Source organism: Lissotriton vulgaris, chromosome 9, assembly GCF_964263255.1.
Source record: "Lissotriton vulgaris chromosome 9, aLisVul1.2, whole genome shotgun sequence".
In the NCBI taxonomy this organism is placed as follows: Eukaryota; Metazoa; Chordata; class Amphibia; order Caudata; family Salamandridae; genus Lissotriton; species Lissotriton vulgaris.
Genome location: NC_141697.1, coordinates 496,040,379 through 496,064,914, shown reverse-complemented (window position 1 = coordinate 496,064,914; position 24,536 = coordinate 496,040,379). Strand labels below are relative to the sequence as shown.

Sequence of the window (24,536 nt, the reverse complement as noted above, 5' to 3'; positions counted from 1 at the left end):
CTTCATCTTGAATTGCGTTAATAAAATTTAAAGTTTCTTTCTCTCTAGTTTTTCTTGCAAGTATTTTTCCAGAATTTTCACCCATTTCATAGATCCGAGAACGAAACGTAGCTAGTTGTTCCGCCAATTTAGCTGAAAATATTTCATAAACCTTGGCCTTATGTATATCTAATGTAGTTTTAATTTGATCAGTATCCTGATGTTTAAAGATAGCTTTAGCAAGTTTCTCCTCCCATTCTCGTACTCAATTAAAATTCTGTTCTATTTTTTCCTTAATAATTTTTAGTTTTTTGATTGAGTAAGAGAGTGCGTCCCCCCGGACCCATGCTTTAAAAGCATCCCAAACTATCTGAGTAGAGGTACTACCTCTATTGATACGAAAAAAGTCTTTGATCCACCCAGTCATTATTTCTAGATATGATGGGTCTGCGAGTAGTTTCCGATCAAATGACCAGGATCTAAGGGTTGACGACGGACCAGTCATTGTCAGGACTTGTATTAGTATTGGGTTATGATCAGAAATTATTCGGGGAAATATTTTAAAGGATTTATTGTTTATTAAACCGCTATTCACAAAGAAATAATCTATACATACACATTTCTAATGGGGATTAGAAAAGAAAGTGGATCCAGGTGAAGAAGGATTTTTTGTAAATCCAACGTCGTTTAAGCCATATTCTGTTATCAGCCCTTTAACAGCATTATATGTCTTTTTTTTAGACCTGGGTATATACTGTCAGTAGATATATCAAACCCATCTGCAAGATGTAAATTCAAATCTCCACAGAAAATTAGCATAGCTGGCCAGTCTGCTAATTCTAAACTGAGATCATCTAAAATCTCAGGATCATCTGAATTTGGGGCATACACAGAGCAGATTGTCCATGATTTAGCATTTATCTCGAGCTCAATTATTGCCTATCTTCCATACTGGTCTACTTTTGTATGTTTTAAGAGCCCTCTTACATATCTCAATAGAATTGCTAGACCCTTTGTAGTAGAACCTTGTTTAGTAAATGTTAGCAATTGCAAACCCAGATCCTTAAACATATTCCTGTCAATCCACCTGATAAGTGTCTCTTGCAGACATAATATATCTATATTCATGCTTTGTATAATCTGATTGCAGATCCCCCTTTTTTCCTATTATTCAATCCACAGACGTTCCAAGAACAGATTCTAAGTTTACCCATCATCAACAATTAAACAGTTTTCTTCCTTGTATATCTGTATACTTCCAGGTTGTCTGGACCGATGATTATTTAAGTACATATTCATATTTTTATATTCGCCCTTCTCAAGAAAGCCATTAAGAGAAAATAATGATAGAACAACAATCCAATAACTTAACAATTTTTTTTACTGTTTTTACTTGCATCCACCACCCACCCTCATGACCCCCACTCCCGCCCCTCTCTTCCCTTCCCCCTGCCCCTTCCCCTTGACCCCACCCCAGTTTGGGCATAGGGACTGGTAGTCCCAAGTATGGATGGATTGAGAAGCATCTAGTGTCTCGCCGCCCCTCCTCCACACCCTTCTGTCTTAAGCTTTCATTATGAGCCATTTTCCAGTTAGTTTTCTGCTATTTCCATCAATAAAGCAATATAACTATATGTCTGCTAATACAAATACAAAAAGAAAAAATCCAACATATTTGCAGAATTTACAGTCACAATGAAGCCAAAAGCTCTTTAGCTGCCCCCTCAGAAGTCAGATAATATGATTTCTCTTTGAAAATTATTTTAAGTTCAGAGGGATTCAAAAGAAAAGCCTGAGCACCTTTGGCTTGAAAAGCAGGTATTAGTTGACGAAATTGCCAACGTTGTTCTACTGTGGCATGGCAATCGTCAGGCCGAACAAAGAATTCAACTCCTTTCCCTCTTCTATTCCTATCTGGCCTGGCCAAATCATAAAGAGCCTCTCTTGCCAAAAAATTGTTCAGGCAAATCAAAATTGCCCTGGGCTTTGCATTAGTAGTTTGTCTCATGTTTTTTTGAAATGGAAAACAATGTGCTCGTTGAATTTCCTGATCCCACTTCCATTGTATGAGTTCTGGGAAGACTTCTGAAAAAAGGGCAAGATGGCGGACGCATCGGTGTCCGACTGAGCAGCATCGATGGCGGTCTCGCCGCCGTAACCTTCTACATCCTTCTCAAACTGGCTAATGGGCTGATGGCTGACGGCTTAACGAGATAGTAGCGGGATAGTAGCGATGTCCATTTGAGAAAGCCAGACTTTATAAACAAACGACAAAGAATGACAAAAAACCCTCAAAGCTACTTACTGTTCCGCGTTCTGTGTCCCGGGATGCGGCTGGATCTGTGGTGCTGGGTCCGACGCACGCTCCAACCTACGTGGCGGCATACCGCACTCCCCCTTCTGAGGGCGAAAACAGAAGCTAGGACTGGAGTGGATTCGAGCTCCACGGATGGCGTGTACCTGCAGCGATCCCCTGCCTCTCACACGCCTCACATGCCTTCTCGAGTACGGAGAGGGCGCAGAGGCAAGAATAACGTAACTACTAACGATACCAACGGGATAATGGCACAGAAGAATCCTGCAATGCTTTCCAAAACACAAAATAAACCTAAGACAAGGGCAACTACAGTAGCATTGGATGCACAGGACGGCATTCAGACAATGGACAACGCCCAGAATACACAGAGTAGTACCAATGCTGGCAATTTGGGTAACACCACCATACAGGATACGTCATCGAACTTTTCTCTCCAGAACCCTCAACAGGTAACTCAAAATACTGAATCTGGTTCTGTATCTGGTTCTGTTGATGAAATTACTACTAATACTACCCGTGTAATAATGGGGGATTCTGGGATTTGTAGGCAGGGAGCAATTCCTAAAATTCCGGACACGTTTGCTCAGAAAAAAAATACCACTAAGACACAAGAACCGGGAAATACTGGTGCAAACAACACCAAGGGGAAACCTCCCCTAACTGGAAGTGAGAGGGCAAAGACTTTTTCTGACACTGGTCGTAATAAAGTAACTAGTACTGGGAATGGTAAAGGCGATAAAGGTGGTTTAAAAACTGGATTAAAGTAAAGCCAAAATTCAATCTCTCCATCTCTTCAGACACTTGAGGAGTCAATTGATATTACGCAGTTGGTATCAGATGTACCGGAACCTTTACCGGTTGGGGAAGATGCTGAATCATTAGACTCTGCAGGTAACTTTTACTCAATGACTGACTTGTCGGTGGCATTAGAGTCCGATATCCAGGCGGCAGATGATGGATGGAAAGATGATGTGAGTGCTAAAAGTCTGAGTTCACAGCATGATTCACTTGAGTCATTGGGACAGGAGGAGGGTGATGAAGAGGAAGATTTAGAACAGTCTGAGGATCAGGATGAGGATCCTCCTCAACAGAGACTGGAAGGCGCTGTCAATGATTTTATATCTATTACAGCAAATATAGGCTCTCTCTCCAGTAATTCAAATTTGACCGCATCACAAAACCAGCAGCCCCAGGCTCCCGCCCAATCACAAGCGACTGGCACTACACTAGATACGCTTTGTCAACTCATGATTCAGCATCGGGAAGAGACAAGGGCAGAAAATCTCCGCACGCAAGGTGCTATCCGACGGCTTCAAAATAATCTTAGAAAAGTTGCTAAATCTTGTAATGAAACATCTGCGAGAGTAACGGAGGCTGAGGGGAGGATATCGGCGATTGAAGACACAATGACAAATCAACAAACCCAAATCTCATCATTGGTAGGATTGAGAGATGAAATAAACTGGAAACTGGTGGATTTGGAGAACAGATCACGAAGAAACAACCTCCGAATCCTGGGTATTCCGGAAGGAAATGAAGGTGCTAATATGCTCATTTAAACTCTAATGTTTTTTAAATGTAGATGGTAACAAACTCAGCATGTTTAAAGATAAACAGACAACAACTGTAACAAAATAGATAAACAAAGTTTGTCAATTAATCACATGTATAACAATTATGATGATGGCTATGTAAATGAAATATTTGAATTTGTTTGTTTTTTAGAGGCCCGTGAGGAAGGGAATGATCCTGAAATGCATTGGGTATTTTAATAAAGATGTGACATGTGGCAACTACTTTTCTGTGTTTTTGAGAACATCTTTGCTTCACATTTGAACGAATAAAATAAATTGAAGGAATTGAAAAGTAGTGAAAAAGAAATTTGCATAAAATTGATAAACAGAAGATTTAAGTATCAAGCATTTGATTTATTGGATTCATTCGGTTACGTGGCTGTGCAGCTTGTATTGGAACTAGAATGTGGTTCCTTTGTGTTCTGTTATGATGGCCCAAAAAAGCATGCAGATACCCTACAGCAGATGTTGATTTGTATGCAGTACTCGGTCTGGGTACACAAAAGTCTTTTATGGCCCTGATTCTTCCATACAAGTAGGCAAGCCAACAAATCCTTGGAGTTTCTTGAGAACTTGTAGGATATAGAGGGCAGTTCTCCCTCAATACAGAGATAGCAGGGAGCAGGCCAACACAGCACAGCACTGTGCAAACTGGCAGCCGCTCCTGGCAGCACAGCAATCAGCAGGCAGAAGGCAAGCACAGCAAAGCAAGTTATAAAGGAGCAATCCCTCCTGGCAGCGTACCTCTTAGTAGTTTAGTGATTTCAAGAAAGGGAGACAATGAGACAAAGTGCTTGAAATTGCCAACCTACATTTCTTTTACAGTCAACAAACACCATAGGGTACTCCAGGGAGATCTTCAAGTGGATCCCCACCGAGTCCAGGAAAACCGCCACCCATACGCTTGTCAACACTCCAGCCGGCACCACCCAGAAACTCCAAAAGAAACTGCACAACTTCCTGACTACCTCCCCAAATTCATCCTGAACACCCCACGCCACTGCCACACCTTCAGGCACCTGAGAGACCTTCACTGGCTACCTATCAACAAAACATTTGCCTTCAAGCTCCTCATCCACGCCTAAAAATCCGTCCACAATGCAGGACCTGAATACCTCAACCACCACTTCTCCTTCTGCACTCCCACCAAACATCTCTGCTCCACCGACAAGCCCTGGCCACCATCCCAGGGATCCACAAGACCACTGCTTGGGATAGATCCTTCTCCTTCCTCGATGTGAAGACCTAGTACTACCTGTCACTGCACCGCAGGCAATCACCATCGATGCCGCAAATCAATTCAGGAAGAACCTCAAGACCTGGCTCTTAAACTGAGCCGCAGATCCCCCTTCCCCTTCATTCGCCCCTTGAGACCCTTGCAGGTTAGGAGTTGCGCTTTATAAAAATACTGATTGATCGATTGAATGCAATAAAGTGGAAAGAAAGGCTCTGAGCTTATCACTTCAGAGACACCTGCTTTTGATTTTGTTCAGTCGATATATATAAGAGATATGCATGTACTATAAGAATGCCATTTGTTACAATTTTTACACAATAATTTAAATACCACCATTTTGTTTTTAATTCTTTTTATAGTGCTACTCATCCGTATGTAGGGTGTTGGAGAGCTTTAGATCACATGTAACATATATTGTGAATAAATCATGAGTGTGTCAATCAATGTACTGGATGTGTTACATACGTTAGTGAGAGTTACAAGGTGTAAGAGTTACATATCATTTATAGCGCACTGTGCTATATTAGAAGGATCACGATTTATGAACTGTAAATACAAAATGATCTCTCTGTTAAAAGGAGTAACCCACTTATCTAGCTACAAAAATAGAAATTTGTCATCTGCATAGTACATCATCTGCTTTGCATAAGACATCTTAGCCCTCAGTGCTACTTTGATTCAAATCTGGGATGGGACTAGATAAAAAAATACATCTCTCAACAAATAACCGGACACCCAGTGTTATTATTCTGGTTACACAAAGATTTCTATAAGAGGTGCTTTTTCCCTACAAGATATAAATGCAGACTTTGCAAACTATTTATCAGAATAGATTTAATGACATGTTTCTCCATGCTGCAAGTTTTTTATGGCAGAACTCAAATGCACTCATTATACTAGACCTGCTAAACAAACTGGGCAATATGCTAAAATAATTAAAAAGTAAAATGTTTAAACAATGCAAAACGCTAAAATAATTAAAAAAGAAAAATATTTAATATTTCACACTTACCTAATCAGGCAGCTTATGTCCCAGTCAGTCGGCTGGTTGGTGAGTCCAGGCCAGGATTGGTGGGCCTTTCCTGTTGCTGTTGGGTCCTCTCAGCAACAGTTCATAGAGGAGCTGAAAGGGAAAGCTCAACTCTGCAGCATGTGACTTGACCTTACAGAGTCATGAGTTAAGTCCCAAGATTTGATGTCAGGTGAAATGTGTGGAAAGCATTACAAAAAAATACAGAGTTACTACAATATTCACAGCACAATACAAAGTGCAATGATTATTGTAATAACATACATGCAGTAAAAATAAAACTACTTTTCCCAACTCGTCACAGAGATGGGTGGAGTCAGTTATACTTGACCCCAACCCATCTAGTGACGACTTGTGAAAGGGCGAGGTGGGTAGGTCGTCATTGCCAGCTTAGCTTTAATGCAGCCTCTGGAGTTACAGGGCTTATACTCTACCTGTCCGAGGCTGCCTGGAAATATGACTGCCTGGTGTCATTTGTGGGCGGGGTCCCAAAAGGGCCAAAACAGTGACTACCGAGTTGGCCCCTTGTCAGCATGGTTTGCTTATTAAACTTTCTGTGAAAAATGTACTACGCACATGTGTCGAAACTTCACTGGAAACCTACCGGCCAGTCCTGCTTGATGCAGTGATGGCCAAGTCCGACCCGGAGCATCACACGCATGCAGCAGGACTTGGACAGGCTTCCGCATTTGTTTTAAAATGGTAAGTAACTAATACTGTTACTTATCATTTTAAAAGAAATGCTCAGTGATGCCGGAGGCACGGTAATAGGAAGGGCGCAGTCCCCCGCCCTTTAAAGGAAACCACCACTGTACCTCAGGCAGTTAAACCACCCACATGAGACTAAAGAAACACAAGCAAATGCTGGAGGGGCTGCAATAAAGCTAGAACACTACCTCATCTAATCTGGGTTTGGCCAAAACTTCAGGATTACTGGAGAATAGTCCTGGGAATATAAGATAACATGTTCCATACTGAGAACCCCTGATTCCCAGCAGACACAATATTAGATTTATCCAATAGGCCGTTGTAGTTGCTGTAATGCAAACAAATCTTATTAGCAATACCAGCAGCAAAACAAATACATTTGGCCTATTGGGTAAAGTAGAGCTACAAGACTCCCACATAAACTCTGGCATATAACGGGAATGGAGAAGACAGTCCTCTCACTTTTAAACTGCTGTTGCAAAGGAAACTGGGAACCCTTCAAGAGGTTCCTTGCAACTGTATTCAGAGACCTATCATATCATATCACAGCTATCCAACAGTTATGAAAATGATTCTCCAGGAAAACTCCACCTCTAATAATGGGCCCACACACATGCTACCTATATGAGATTTCCAAAGACTCTTATATAGACTAATTATCCTTGTAGAGGAGCTGGGGAGGGCATGAGGCTGGATAGCTTACTATTCCCCCCTCTGAGCTACTCAGCAAAATCTGTCTGAGCATTAAGTCTGGCTCGTACAGAGATCCTGCCTCATCTAAGTTGTTGGGTGAGAGTATTGCTATTCTTGAGCCCTACATAAGATATATCTTGGAGGTTTCGTTAAGATCGCACACAGCCTGGTAGTTGGAAAAAAGCAACTGTCCTTCCACTTCAGAAGAAACCGAATATTAGCCCTGACAAACTTGAAAACATATGACCTATCTCGCTGCTGCCTTATTTGGCTAAAGAGGCAGAGAAGGTAGTAAACCAACAGCTAATGGTTCACGTCCAGGAATCTAGCCTCCTGCACCCTTCTCAATCTGGCTTCCGGGCTTTACATTCTACAGACTCCACACTACTCCTTGCCACGGAAGTCATTAGACAGGGGGCAGATGCTGGGCAAACAATGGCTCTGATTCTGCTGGACCTCAGCGTCGCCTTTGACACTTGGGGGGCATTACACCTTGCTGCAGTGTTTGAATAAGGGCGGTGTTTCAGGCCTGGCTCTAAAATGGTTGCAATCCTTCCTGGCAGAGCGAAGTTTTCAGGTTAGACAAGGTGCCTACTACTCGAAGGCCGTTAAATTGGAACAGGGTGTGCCACAGGGATCGGTCCTGAGTCCTACCCTGTTTAACTTATAAGTAACCCCTTTGGCGGAGATAGCGGAAGGTTTTAGAATTAGGGTCGTGCCATACGCCGATGACACCCAGCTGGTGGTCTCCCTATCACAGGCACCGGACATGGCAGCTTCTAATTTCAGGGCATGCATGCAGGGGCTTGCCTCCTAGATGGCTAATAACTGCCTGAAACTTAATGGTAACAAAACCGAGGTGCTTGTGGTAGGAGGTGCTCCATCGGTGTGGACGTCGTCAAGCCTGGGTCCCACTCCTATACTGTGCACCCAGGTAAAGAACCTGGGCCTACCGTTGGACTCGAATCCTTCGTATGAACTTCATACTAGATGTGTAGTGGGGACGTGTTTTGAAGTCCTTAAAAGCCTGCGGAAAACTATGGATCTCCTCCCTATAGAGGTTAGGAAGACGCTGGTGCATGCCCTAGTTACGTCTCGCCTAGATTATGGTAACATACTCTATCTGGGTGCCACAGCTAAATGTTTCAACAGACTACAGGTTTTGCAGAATGCAGCCGCACGACTGGTTCTTATGCAACTGAAGAGGGCTGCCTCCAAAAGAGCCTTGGACACTCTGCACTGGTTTCCTGTAAGGAAGAGAGTGATGTTTAAGGCACTTTGCACATGCCATCGCATCATCCAGGGCAAGGGTCCTTCCTATTTGAGGAATCTTCTCACCTGCTATATGCCCGCACGGCTTCTTAGATCGAGCGGGACTGGCATGCTGCTAGTACCCAAGGTTAAGAAGGCCAGGATGGGAGGTAGGTCCTTTCAGCTTCTGGCGGCTCAGAGTTGGAATAAACTTCCTCTGAGCCTCCGGATGGAATAATCCGAGCTGAAGTTTAGGAAGGATCTTAAGACTCATCTGTTTTCAAGTTAATTATGTTTTACTGATTTGGCCGAGGTTCCTCTGCTCTGCTTCCTCCACACACCCTAGTGCGGGGACACGCCCGTATGGCGTAACCAGGCACTTTATAAATTATTTTATTATTATTATTAGACTGCAGCTTACTGCCAAGACACGGAAACAAGGGGGGTGGGATCCGGAATGTAGGTTACTGGATCAAAACTTCATAAAAAATATTTGTTCCAAAAAAAGATGAAAACCTAAAGTCTCATCTTATTGATTCAAAAGCTGTCTCCATGTTGACTGACATTATTAGGGCTTCTGGATATCCCCTTCCATCTGTGTGGTGCATGATATGAAAAAGCCTACAATATTGCAGATGTGGCCCTCGTCGGAATGAACCCATTCTGCTCTGGGTGGACCAAGTACTGCATATGAGGGAGAAGTAGCAATGCCAGTACTTTGCTAAGGATTTTAAAGTCGACATTCAACATGGAAAGAGATCAGAACTCTGTTACACGTACTCCCCCTTGTCCTGTTTTTGAAAGGGGTATCACCAAGGCATCTCTTGTTGACGCCGGTAGTACACCCACTTCCAATGTCTCTGTGTATAACATTTCCAATTTGGAGTCAGTATATGTGCTAGTTCTGAGTAAAACTCCACCGGCAGGCCGGCATATCCCTGGGGTTTACCCAAAGCCATCTCTCTGATAGGCCCCCTTATTTCATGAATTGTCACTGGGCCTCCTAACGCCTCCTGCGAGTGGGGGTCTAACATTTGTAGTGGCAGCGGCAAGAAAAAACCCCTTATGTCTTCTACCAGTACCAGATCTGGTGCTTCATATAACTTTTCATAGTACGAACTAAATGCCACATTTATTGCTCCAGGGGAGTATAAACTCACCCCATCTGCAGACGTGATATGAGTGATGGGTGTCCCTCTTGACTCCGGTAGCACTAGCCATGTCAGAAATCTGCCCGCTTTGCCCCCCTCCATATGAACCTTGGTATGGTATTCGTTGAGGTCAAAGTTGTGTAGCCTCTCCAATCCACTGTTATATTTCTTTCTCATAGTGTGTATTCACTAATGTGTTTATGTGTCATCTGACAGTTGGAACCCTTGGTCATACAGTGTGTTTTCCAACTTAGCCAGCTCAGATAGTAGTTCTCATATCAGACCCACTTTTTGGCCCAAGCAATGCTCTCTTCCCACCATCTTAAATGCCTCCCACTCTATGGCTCTAGAGTCCGTTGAGTCATCATTGTGCTGGAAGTAGTCTGCGATTGTCACATCAAGAGAGTGTTTAAGGTGTTCATTGGTGAAGAGATTGGGATTCACCTGCCAAGTCGGGGTAACAGTCGGTTCCGCTACTAGGCAAATGGTAAGGAGTAATGGATTATGATCTGAGAAGGCTTAAAGTATTCGGAATGCGCTAATGCCACGGTTAAATGATCTGAACAGACAATGAGATATAACCTAGTGTGGAGATCATACAGATGTGAACAATAAGAATAGTCTCACTGTAGGCCATGTTGTACCCACCAGACATCTCCTAATTCTCACTGTTTCAGCCATTGACCAAATCTGCGAGCTAGTTTGGAGACCGACCTACTACGCAATGGAGGGGTGGAACTATCCAGCACAGTGTTCGCCACAAAATTACAATTTCTTCCAAGAAATAGGTCAGTCGGGATCAGAGAAGACAGTGGCATGGCCAATTTTTCTAATAAGCTGATCTGATAATGGTTAGGTGCGTATATACTTCCTAAAGTGATCTCCCGTCCCAAGAGCCTTTCCTGCACCAAAACATATCTACAGTCTGTATCTAGATGTGCATGTAGCAGTGGAAATGGTACACCGGCTCTAATCTATATCAATGCCCCCCAAGTAAATGGTGAGTAGGTGGTAGCGTGTTCTTGGCCTCACCACTTCCTCTGCAATCTAGGTCCTTCTTCTGCAGTCAAGTGGGTCACCTGTAACATAGCTAATAGGATAAGTATGTATCCTATGGCATTTGACAGGTGATCCCATCCTTCTCACATTCTAGGATATGAATTTGATTTCTTGATATGAGTCATGCATGTTCAACTTAAGCATGTCGTAGAGCCGTTTCATTCACCTCCCCAATCCCTCCCCCCACCTCCACCTCCACCCCATTGTTTGTCGACACAAGCACCATTGGGCAAGAACTAAAACCAATAACCAAACAACTCCCCTTCCCCAGAGCTGCTTCGCAACAGCTAGCCACCCAAACTTGTAAAGTAAGTATAAAGTTATAAAGATAAAAGGCGTCTAGCCACATCATGGTAGCACCTGTCTAATCGGGGGTGCGATGCAAAATAAATCTGCTGCTCTCCTCTCCCACCTAGGCTTTAGTTTAAGGACATTGTAATGCCACTACCGTCTGCAACCAGATCCCAGCTCCCTGCTATCCCCTCCCATCTCTACCATTTGACATATATGCTATTTTCTGTTAAATCATATCGCTCCTCTTTGGTCTTGCCACTTTGCTCACTACCCCGCTAAAATCTGGTTCCCTGCCCTCTGACTTTGGTCCGACTCTCCAACCATATCACGTGACGATGGTTGCACCTCAAGTCCAGTTCATATCAGTTAATTCAGAGTAACTACTGGGAGCTTCACTTTGCTTCTCATCGATTCTACTGTGTCGGATTGACCAGTTCCCTGGTCTGAGATTTTCTCTGGTCTGCCGTCTTCCACCGGCGCTAACAGTATTTCTGCCACTGCTTTGAGGGTACCTGTCTCTTGTGTGCTGTCTGAGATTAAAAAGGTTTTCTAAGGTTAAGCCGCTTGGTTGCTCTCCATAGGTCCTCCGTTTAGGCTTGGGCATTACCTTAAGGCTATTACGTGGGTCAGCGGGGAGGAAGTCTGCCTTGTAGTTTTCCAACCAGAGCCAAGCCTCGGCAGGAGAGTCGTAAAAGTATACCTTTAAACCGAAATGTATGTGGAGCTGGCTGGGAACTGCAGCGAGTATTGTATACCACCCACTCTCACCGCCTTTTTTACTTACAAGAATGATGCAATCTGTACTTGAACGCTTTGCTGTAATGTCAGGGAAACACTGACACTTTACTGTTGTCTAGACTCTGATAAACACCATCTCCAATAAAACTTCTTCCTACAGTAACAAGTATGCATATCAGAGTGTATTCAAACATCACCTGCTCCTTCCTACTTCTCACGATCCCGCAGGAGTTCAGCGAGATTGTAACATTTTAGTTTTAGAAAATAATTAACCTTCTAATCATTACAGTAGTTATCTCTTACACATCTTCTCTCAAAACAAGGACCACAATATGCATTCCTACTAATAGAGTGTATTGAGAACTCACCTACTCCTTTTTACTATTCTTGATCTAACAAGAAACCCGTGAGATCATAAAAAATGAGTTGACAGCAATATACATTTATTTTCCTCACAGTAGTTATCCCTTAATACTCCTCCTATCTATAGTTAGGGGGACAGCATGTTTTTCTGGCTAGCCCAATTGCCAAAATATACAATAATGTATGACCCTTAATATCTAAAAAAACTACTGAACGGATTTGCACCAAATTACAAAAAACACAATATGCGGACCAAGAGCTAGCTTCCTGCCAGATTTGTTGTAATTCGGTTCAGCAGTTTTTGCTAAAACCTGCCTTACAGAATTCTATGGAAAATACATGAGGTTTTAACATTTTAGGACCCCCTTTTTTCTCTGCTCCCATTTGACCGATCACGCTAACACTTTCCAGGAAGGTCCTGAGGTGGATGTACTTTTGTTCTGAAAAATATTGTAAATATTCTTCAAACGGGGCCAAAGTTGTTAGCATAGCAAAAAATGCTCTGTTTATGGAAAAGCAGACCTAACTATTACTACCTAATGACGACAGTCAGTATGGTATTTTTCTATTAAAAACTACTGACAAGAAAGAAACTACCCTACACATGTTGAAAATAAAATCCCATCTAAAATAATGTGAACAATAAATCCATTATACACTAATGTCTATTAATGTAAGAAAGCAGTTGTCTGCCATGTACAATACTTACGCACTGCAGTTACTCTTGCTGTATGTGCAATGTCTTTGTAAATGAAACAAATCATCATCACTTTTGCTGATGTTTTCACTTAACACACATATCTGGTGCTTTCTTTCCAAAGCATGTGCTGTACAAACTGTAAAAGGATATATTTATGTATGTAAGCAATAATATCACAATTGAGAATTCTTTGCCAGTAATAAATGGACAATACACAACAAAACCTCTAGCCGAATAACCAAATGTTCACCCAGGATGGAGAGGTTACTTGCTTCTAATATTATTTCTGTTACCAAGGTATGTTCACAGAATTCATTTCATGATTCATCAGAATATCCTGCACCAAAGTATGGATTAAAAACTGTGTTTTTGCATATTTCTGTGACTGAAATATTGGCACTTCAAACCAAGACACAGTCTTACAATCCTGCGTTTGCACACATCCCCTGATAACAATGCTGATCCCCAAGTGTGTACCTCATGCAAACAGACTAAAACTGTAACCAAGTGAAGACAACATTGAGACTACATTCACTTTACACTGTCCAAATGTAGGCAGGTTGCTGTGGGAGGAAACAGGCCCACCCACACAAAGCCAAAGTGTTGAAAAGCTGGGTGGTAGGACTTTAGTTGCTCTCTCTGGATTCCCAAACTTTCTGTCAAAGAAATCTGAGAAATATTCATAGACTTTGGCTATAGTTTGACATTTGCAGGGCATTCTGAGTAAGAAAAAGTCATTGGATCCACACAAGCTAAGCTAGGGAAACGTCCACTACAACATGGCTGGTTCCACGCAAAACTCAACCATGCATGCATTACAACGCATGCGTGGTTACAACGAAAGCCTTTATCACGCATACCTTTACTAAGAGATAGGTAGTAAAGGCATGTGTGGTAAAGGGTCAAATTAGAAAAAGGGGGCTTGGGTGGTGTCCCCATAAAAATAAAAAAAGTGGGGGGAAAAAGTGGGCTTGGGGCGGTCTCCCCCCCCCAAAAACAAAACTCACCTGAAGTCACTTCGAGAAGTGCAGGCAAATGGCATCGTTAGAGAGGAAACAGAAAGAAACTTCCGCTTCCTCTTTACAATGTAAAACGTCACCACGGAAGATGGAGAGGAGACGATGAGAAGAGGTAGAGGGAATTTTAGTTTTCTAAAAAAATATATATAAAAGTATTGAGTGTTATGGGCAGGGGTAAATGTAAGAAGGATTGGGGGCTGGGGGTGGGTCACGTAAGGGTAGAGGGGAGGGGTAAAACCTTTAACAAGAGTATGCCCTTACCATGCATACATTTACAACGAAAAACGTTGTAAAGGTATGCATGGTAAAGGAATATTCGTGGTAAAGGTTATGCGTTGAAATAGCATTCGATTGTAACGCCTACGTGGTAAAGGCATGCGTTGCAACGGAATGCGTTGTAACAATATACAACCGCTACGCTATCCTTAATGCTCACAGCTGTCGAATTTTAAGTAATGTCTGTGGTTTGGTGCTTTGATTGGGCCCAAATATCACAGCTACGCAAAATCTCAAGTTAGATAGAAATTCAATGAAAGAATCTAAATCTTGATGTCTGCATGCTGCATTTTGGTGCTTTTCCTGTTATGGTGGTATACTTACCAGCGTAAGTGACAATACAGTTTTTATTGGGAGATTTGTGAGAATTCTATGTGGTAAGACTTGTGTGATCCATACAGATTCCAAAACCTTTCCTCACAGAAAAGCAAGAAAAATTTGTGATTTAGCCAATGTTTGATGCTTGCAGGGCATTCTGGGTAAGAACAAGTGATGGGATTCATGTAAGTTACATTGATGGGACTGCCCTGGGTGTCTAGTTTCCACAAATGTATGGAGCTGGTTGATTTTCCGGTGTTTAAGCCAACCCTTGGTCCCAATATCGCACCTACCCACATTCCCAGAATGCTTGAAAATTCCATTTTGGTTCTTCACGCCTTGTGGGTGATATGTCAACCCACACAAGAGTTGCACTGCTTTAATATTTTATCTTATCTTGGAAAGTGTGAAGATCCAGAATAGTAGGTAATCTGTTATTTATCTATATAATTTCTCTCCTTTTTTAGCTTCCAAATGTAAGTCAGTATCCAAGAAAGAAAACATTTAGCAAAATGCTCTTTGAATCACATGATATTACTGCTAATCAATAAGTTAGTGTCATAATAAACCATAATTCATACACTGATTCTTGGGCATATTTCAAAAGTGCACATCTTTCCTTCATAGCCATTTTTCAATCATAAAATTTCATCTTATGAATTGATGCAAGGTTGTTTACAATGAAAAAGCATTATCAACTGCAGCTCAGTTGATGGCTCTGGGCACAATACATCTCTGAAATTTAAGAGTTTGACATATGTAGCGGCATATTAGTTCTATAGATCAGCCAATGTTTGTGAATATACAGATGAAAACACTGTTGCTTATTTCTATTTTTCCCTACTTTTGTTCATTATGCTTTGATCTGAACAATTGGTATAATTTGGAAACCATGAGCGATCTATGTCAATGAACCCTCTCTGAAATCAGAATTTTGTCTGCTTATCAGAAATGCACAGCTTTCTGAGTTCAGTCATGTGTTCCATGCCTCTTTAACCCACATGCTGCAAGTAGGTAGAAACCGCAAAAGCACAACTATTTACTACCACTTAGAAAACTGGAAACAGTTTGGTAACAAAAACATCTAAATTCTCCATGTTCCTGAAAGCTGGGAAAGAGTGAGTCTAGCACAGCAACACTTGTTGATGCTGCTCTTCGAAAAAATATTCTTTACTAGCACCATACATTTTTCACATTTTTCCAAGAAAAAAATAAAATGCTACATATTTTCTTGCTTTCTTCCAGGCAAATTCACAAACCTTGGGTACCTATAGAATCCAGCATTTACCCACATTTGACCAATCTGCAGCTTTCAAAATACTCTACAGACTTCCACAATACCAAGAAGACTTACTTGCTACTGTCTCCTCACACAATGGGCTTTACTTTTTTCCATATTGACTCCAGCTTGTTCCATTGCAATTCATATCCATCTTTTAATTGTCTCTGTACTTACCACCTTCAACGGTTTAACAAAAGATATCAATATTCGATGCACACCATTCCTTTTAATCTCCAAAAGTCGACATTCATACTCTTTCACAATCAACCACACATAACTTTTTAGGTTCCTCAAATTTCAGATAAAATATTGAAGTTCATATATTCTTTGTTCTTTCTTGTATCTCAAAAAGACACTATTACTTACCTCTAAACATCTAACATTCGATACTCTTCTACATGACCCCAGACACAAAAGTGTAGCTAGTTTTACAGAAAGATTTTGTTATATTCAAATATTTGTTCATTGGCCATGATAGAATAATTTCAAAACCAAAGCTACATCCCACAACACCTCATACCTTGCTTTAGGAGGTCTCTTGATTCTCATACTCCTCAATATTCTACAAACTAAAACATTGCTACCTACTGACTTATCTATACACAAATATGTCCAGCAGAAATAGCTGACCTATATCAATTTATTGTCCGATAGCTTAATCCTTTCTCAAATTGTTCTGCTAAAAATTTCACAACCTCCACTAAAAGTGCCTCCAGAGGATCCAAATTCCTTTCCATGCACCAAAGATGCCAAAAGTTTCATACTTCTTTGTACCTTCTTCTAGTGCCTGGTGCCCAAGAATCCTCGAGCAACTCTGCAGCCCCATGCGAAAGGCCCTCGAATGTTCCGGATCTCCTGACACCTTACAAACAAGAAGGCTCAAGACTCCACTCAGCATGAAAGGATATTCTTCTCCTTCCTTGTTTGTCAATAAACCTTCCCCTGCCAAGATCAACAAAAGAGTCTCACATTCCAATTCAAAAACTGTTAAAAACCATGCCTGAGACACCCAAATAGGTGTTACCAATACCAACTGACATCTCTTCTTCCTTACTTTCAGATGCCCTCTCTGCATCATTGCAAAAGGAGGAAATGCATACCCCTTAATCGCTGACCAATTTTGCTGAAAAGCATCTATTGCTGCAACCCCTGGATCCGGTAACCAACTGGAGTACCTAAGAAGTTGAAAAGTAAATCAAGTTGCAAACAAATCCACTTCCCATTGACCCAAAACCTGTTCTATCCTCTGAAAATACTCTCTCCCCAGCATCCAATCGCTGTAATCCTTCGCATGTCTTGAATTTCAATCTGCCACTGCATTCAATTCTCCTGGAAGATACACCACTCTCAAACATATCTTGTGTTCCGGACAGAACATCCAGAACTCTTTTTCAACATCCGAAAAACCGTTAGAACTGCACCCTCCTAATCGGTTTATGTAAGATACTACCAAAATGTGGTCCATTTTTATCAAAACCATCTGTCCCTGTAACTTGTCCCTGAAACTCCTCCAAGCATACAACCCTGCCGTCAACTCCAAGCAAATCATGTGAAGATTCTTCTCTAGACCTGACCAAGCACCACCTGTCTCCTGAATCCCTAACAGTGCTCCCTATCCTAATCAACAGGCATCTGTCTCCAGAATAACAAAATACAACCAAAGATAGCTCTTCCAATCAAAGCTTGAAGGTTGTTCATCCACCAGCTCAATTCTTCTATTGCTTCTCGATTCAAATTCACCTTCTCTCCATACCATACACCTCTTCTCAAGGCAACTGCCTTCACTCTCTGCAAAGCCTGGTAATGCAAAGGCCCTGAAAAAATAGCTTCGATCGATGATGAAAACAGCTCTAAAATCCTTGCCAGTTCCCTCAATGTCAATTAAACGTTCGCAAAGCTTGTAGAACCTCATTCTTTTTCATATTCATTTTCTTTTCTGGTAACTGTAAAACTTCCTCAATTGTGTCTATCATGAACCCTAAAAATTCCAAACTCTGAAATGGAATTAATCTTGATTTCTCCTGGTTTATCTAGAATCCCAAAGCTAAATTGTTTCTTTGAGCTGTGAAACCAATTCCACCACATCCTGCGACATCAATAAAATGACATCTAAATAAACGATCAAACAGAATCCTCTCTCTCTCAGGTAATCTACCACTACTTGCATCACCTTTGTGAAGCACCATGGTGCCGAAGACAGACCAAAAGGGAGACACAAAAATTGATATAACTGGTTCTTCCATCTGAATTGCACAAATTTCTGACTTTCTTCCTTCATAAATATGGTGAAATAAGCATCTTTTGAATCCAGTTTCACCAAGCAGTCCTTTGAATGAAGCATGCCCCTTAAAAGAGGGATCCTTTTGGTCTTGAAATGTCTGTAAACCAAAGACCGATTTAAACTTCTCAAGTTTATTACTGATCTTCATCCTTTGTCCTTTTTCTCCACTGAAAGCAAAGTGCTGACAAAACGTTTCATGTGATCCTTCACAATGCAAATCGCCCCCTTTTGCAACATCGCCTCTGTTTCCAAGTCGGACACTCTGACTTGTTCTTTTCATAAACCTAACCCCTTTGGCTTCTTTACTTGAATTGGTAACTCCACAAATGTTATTTCAAATCCCTGTACCGCTTTTAAAAGCTATGGGTCATTTAATATTTCTTCCATTCTTCTATGAACAATCACAAACATCCTAACACACCAATAGGGGTATAGAGGAAAAAAGACCTAGACAAAGCATGCGGGGGCAGACACAGTGTTAGTAAAACAGCACTCACTCACACACAAACTTGTGTGTGACATGCTTCATCATCGGGTCTGCTTACAAAACACCCTGGTGTAGCCACGCACAGGATGGAGCATAGGGGAGGGGATAACATAGACAACACAAACAAACAAAACATATATATGGGTGAGTACAATGTGCTACCAACCCTGACTGGGAACAGTGATAAGAAAAAGGTGCAGTAGAAAGTGATATTAAAACTGCCTCATGGGTACCCTATTGGTTATTTTATTCCTGAGTCCCATGGACAAGATTAAAAACTAGAAAGGATGGGTATATTTGTGAGAAAGTTAGGGACTCACATCAACCCTCCCAAGACTGCCAAAGTCAAAATGTTTCGACCAAGTTTTAATGTGCCCACACTCGAGGGTCATGCCGGTCTTCTTCAGGTCTCCTTACCAGCCCCAGTCCAAGCCCTGTTACCTTATTTTGGTTAGTGTCCAGGGTATATTTGTGCAGTAATCCTGGTTCGTGGAGGTACTTCCCCAAACACCGGACACATGTACTGTAAAATAAAATACATGCATACACATTTATTACAGAGATTTCTATTATGAAACATTAAATCTCCATTAAATACCCAAAGAAGTAACACCAGGGACCTACAAAAGTCTCCTGAGCTATATTATACTATGCCCCCTCTCAACCGTAGTAGGCTAGACAGAAGTCGGATAACCCCGAACCAATCATTCAGTTCCCGAATTTAGGGACAAATCTTAATCCCCCACACATCCAATAACAAACAAAGAGCCCTTGTCATGTTTCCAACAAGCATCATTTCCACAAATCATAGTAACTCGGAGGTATCGTTCTAATCGTCGACGATGGTAAAAACAGTTACCCGGTCTGCCACACTCACTGAGTTTATTGTTATCCCAGGCTTGAAGTTGCAGCGGGCTAGATGAACCCCTGAGGACACAACCTAGAAGGGCAGAAGAAGCAGGGATGGAAAAGACACAACATGATCTGCCATCTTATTTCGTATTTGGCCTGCCCAACTCGTCTCGGGGATAAATTACCCGACGACTTAATCATAGGTCATATAAGTTCTTTAATCAGGTCACGGAGAGTGCTCCCGCCATCGTCAACACCTTCTTACTACTGACGGTGTTGACGATGGCGGTAGCACTCTCTGGGACCTGATTCAAGAACTTATATGACCTTATACTGCTGGAGCAGAGATTTTTTGTCCTTTTTAAGAATTTTGGTTTTACAATTTGTAGAATACGGATTACTGAACATGGAAGGAATACACCCCATCTTTTAGACCCATACTGCATGGAACCGCATACAGGTTTTATCTGCAATGTGTTGACAATATTACCAAAAGTATAGCTTATGCCCTGATGAAGTCGTCGGGTGATTTATCCCAGAGACGAAACACGTATCGGCTGCTTGGCTACATTTGATGATGTCAACTATACAGGATCATCATTTGGGAAACATTGCTTCAAATTTCTGCACAAGAAAATAAAGTAATTATTACTGCAAACTATAAAATACGGATGTTTATTTGGACTGAAGAAATGTATATGATTGGATCTGATTACTAGTTTCTGGTTGCTCGGGGGCAAAACCTTGTTTATATGTTTGAAAGCTCTTGTGGGTATTGATTTTGTTTACCATGAAGCAGATGAGGATTTTTGATTGATAATGTACAGCTCTAGGAACCTATTTAGACTCATGCAGATGGTCTGCTAAGGGAGTGGAAGGCTCAACTACACCATCCCCGAAGAAAGGTACTCATCAAATTCATGGATCACCACCAGCTCAATATGGGATTTTTTATGGAAAGTGACTTGCCGACAGCTCCTCTAGTTCATTGCGACATTGTGGGCCAGTTGGCATTATTTTGTTTTTCAGATATAAATATCCAAAGCAGTGTTTTGATGTTTTTAAAAACAATACATTTGTGTAGCTAACACACAGGGAGTATTCTCATAGTATGTTTGGAGCACTAGTGCTTTTTGTTTGGCGGGGACAGCCAATCATTCATGAAGGTCTCAGCCAGGAAAAACTAGCTTTGTAAGTGCCACCTTGATTAAGGCGAATCTTTCATTATCCAACACCCCATAGGTCTGGGGTGGCCTTTCTGTTACAAATGGTGTCTTTCAAAGGTGAAGTTGCCTAATGCTACGGTGGAGGTATCAAAATGGTTTGCCGCTTATAATTGAGGAAGGAAGAATGGCAGTGCGGGTGTCCTGTTTGCATTCCACAGCAAGGTCTTGTGTGAAACCCACTGATTTAAGCAGATATTTCCTTACTGGCACAGTTTTGTTATTAATTGTTTTTCAGGAGTCAATCAGCCAAGTGAGGATAAAAATCTTTTTTCTTCAGTAGTGAGGTGCATCTACCGCCATGCATTTTAGGAACGTTCTTACATAGGATTTGAGATCAGATGTGAGAGCTCTGAAAGTGGGATGGCAAGTTTGTATTACACCTGATTACAAATCTCATGAACTTTTGTTTTTCTCTGGTTCATCAGCAGAGTGCAATATATACCTTGAAAATCTACGAAGCATGGTCAAATTCGATGTAGCTGCGGTGCGAAAGTATGGTGTATGCCAGCTTTTTTACTTTTTTTTCACCAAAGCATATCTTAAGTAGATGCTTTTATTAGCTTGCATCTTTGGCACCTTATCCATTGCAGAACGGGGAGGGTTGAGTAGGGAAGTCATTGTTTTGAGTAGCAGATAGCTGCCCACACTGCATCCGATAGCTGCTTGTCTCCTCTTCCCTTTAGGCCAGAGTCCTCCATTGCTCTTGATTTTGTCACAGATTCTCAGTGCATTGTTATACTATGCTTGGCTAGTAACAGTACGACATCTTGAAATTTCCTGGCAACCTTCACCTTAGAGGGTCTGGAGTACATGTCATCAGGCAAGCTTCCATAGTAGTAATCTTGGGTTTCCTAGTGACCCCAGAGTGCGTTGTCTACACCGTATTCCATGGTGTGGTGGAAGTCTGCAGGGGTGTAGTGGGACCAAGGCAGTTGGGTAGTGCCCCCGGTACATGTGCCTAATCTTTTGTGATATGAGTAGGCTTTTTGTATAATGCTGAATTGTATAAATTGGTAACATGTGTTTGTAGAGACTTTACAGAGATATTCTAAGGCCCGCTGTCATTTTCTTCATAATAATAGACTTTCTTTGAGATGGCCTTCAGTGCTCCCTGATAGGTTGTAGGGAGATTTCAGTGTGTTCTCGTATTAACTCATAGATCCTGGACAATAATCTACGGAAGTGTCCTATGGAGTTTAGAGCTTGTAAAAAATTGTTTTTAGGTGGGCTTCAACTCAGGATTGTGGTCCAGAGCCGCCGGAGAGAGCTTCTAATTATATTTTATTGCTAAAGTTGGCCAAACGGTAGACTGTATGTGACTTGCAGTACTTAGTAGTCCAGGAGCATTTCCTCTTTATAAAGGTCGCCCAATGTGGGCAAGCCCGCTCTCTCCCATTATACCAACTCACGGGTTAAAAGTGTCCCTTTTCTGGTGGGGAGGCCACATAGTGGTATGGCCGGCGCAAACAGTTTTGTGGTGCCGGTATAGATAAAACTCTGCCTCCAGCGGTCCAGACCACTATGCACCAGAATCTCCACCTCCCCAAGCAGTTTCAAACTGGGTAACAACCGTTTGCATAGCTCTACATCTCAGGGATGTACCATGTTACAACGCATACCATTACAACTACCTACTATTACAACGCGACCATTACAACGCATACCATTGCAACGCATAGTGCTTTGAGGTGCTGGATAGTGGTAAGTATAATTTACTATTCTAACTCCAGTCCCCGTGGACACTAGGGAAGGTGTTGGATAGTAAATTATACTTATTCCCTATCCTAGAGCGCCCCCCAGCGCAATGCGTTGTAATGGTATGCGTTGTAAAAGTTGCGTTGTAATAGTAGGTAGTTGCAAAAGTTGCGTTGTAACTGGTGTATACCCCTCTCAGACCAGGAAAGTTGTGAGTCCCGTCTCATGTATATGATGTCCAGCTATCTTTATGCCACCCATTGAAGCTGTGCTTCCAGATAAGACCTGCAGAAGTTGGGGGCACCTCAGCAACCCCTGTCCAGGGGGAATCTCAGCTTTACTGTACTTATTCTACATCTGCCCTTGCCCCACACTAGGTCAATTAGGAGAGTGTCAAGCTGGCATAAATACAGTTTTGGTATGGATAGGGGCAAGTTCACAAAATAATAAAGAAGTCGCAGGAGCATGCAACATTTCTGATACTGCTATATGTCTTGGGGCTGACAATAATGTCCAGAAGGATTCTTGGGCTTTTAGAGACCCTAAAGCTCTCCTTAAGTTAACTTCGAACAGATCTGCATGTGCATGGTAAATGTTAATTCTAAACCTGGGCGTAAAACTCCGCTCCGCTCAAGTAGTTTTGGCAACTCTGCATTCTGCGTAGAACACGCAGTTGCTGAAAGCTTCAGCACTCCGTAACGGTGTGGACATCATTTAGACGCGGTATCGGACTTCCAGTGGAAGTTTTGTGGAGAACGCGATCCCGAACATGCAGAATCTGCAATCTGGAGAAGGTTCTCTCCTCAGCAGCATCAAACCTTCTCAAAATGACGATTTGGATAAAAAGAACTCCTCAGATTGACATTTGGCTGTATTTCCCCAGAGTCTCAAACTTCTGGTTACTATCCAGCAGTGCTTTGTCCATCTCCCGTTCACTTTTCTTTTGGATTTGGGACTGGAAGGATAACTCTTTGTGCCTGCTGCATCATATATCATTGGATTTTTGAATTTAAGATTTCACAAGTGAGTTGGAAAATTGGTGTTGTTTGTACTTTTCATCATTTTATTTTTCCATTTTTTTGTGGTGGGTGGCCTGTAGTTTCAGTAGGGGTATAGTTGTTTCTTTGTAAGTAATTTGTCTTCTTTTTTAAAGAAAACATGTTGCACAGTTCACTACATTTTCTCCAACTTTTAAAATCAATTTGCAATATTTATTTAATTCACTATGCAGCCCAGTGGTCTGCCAAAAGGTCTTTAAGCCAGTAGACCCAGAGCTACTCATGGGTGCATGAACCCACTGTTTCTGTGGCGTCTGTTGAATTTAAACATCATTTAGGGCATGATGGCATGGGATTGAAATACAAAATGTGTTTTTGGGGGGTATCTCAATTTTTTTTTGTGTGTGCCTTTGTTGGATGTGTGTGGTTGTAATAACTTGCAAACCTTTTTTTAGCCCAGTAGATGTGTTGCTGGCATGCACCCTTTGTCTGGCCAGTGTGTGAGTGTGTTTGTTTGTTATAGTAGGCCATCATTTGTCTTGGCTGAGCCTCCCCATGTGGCCAGGGGTCATTTTGTAAAGTCTGTGTGCACACGGGCCTGCTTGAGTTCCTTGTTTTCCCAGGCTTTCTGTTTGTTGTTGTTATTGTGACTTGAGACCAGGTCACTGGTGGCTATTTTTTTGGTGGCAGTTAGTGTGATCTTGCCAAAGGCCTGCATGTCTTTCCTTTGTTCCTCTTGGCTTATTGGTTCTTGTTGTGGTAGCATGGCCATGTGTCTGGCGGCCATTGTGTGAAGGCAGCCAGTGTGCTTTTGCCATAGGGATGCATTGTCTGTCTCCCCTTTCTTGTTGTGGCCTGGCCGTGTGGCTGGTGGCCATTTTGTAAAGGCAGCCAGTGTGCTTTTGCCATAAGCCTGCATCGTCGGTCTTCCCTTTCTTGTTGTTGTGGCCTGGCAGTGAGGCTGGTGGCCATTGTTTTAAGGCAACCAGTTTGCTTTTGCCGTAGGCC

The 24,536-nt window shown here is 42.0% G+C and overlaps 1 protein-coding gene across 1 annotated transcript in view; it reads right to left on the bottom strand.

Moving 5' to 3' along the window:
• Positions 1-24,315, bottom strand: part of C9H14orf39 (chromosome 9 C14orf39 homolog) — a 1,344,786-nt gene extending 1,320,471 nt beyond the window's left edge. Inside the window, exons 1-3 of the mRNA XM_086939475.1 lie at positions 24,123-24,315; positions 16,764-16,931; positions 13,104-13,230 (exon numbers count right to left, since the gene is read on the bottom strand). Coding sequence (XP_086795601.1) covers positions 13,104-13,230; positions 16,764-16,931; positions 24,123-24,315 — 488 coding nt within the window. The remainder of the gene's footprint in view (positions 1-13,103; positions 13,231-16,763; positions 16,932-24,122) is intronic.
• Between the last annotated feature and the right edge of the window lie 221 nt (positions 24,316-24,536).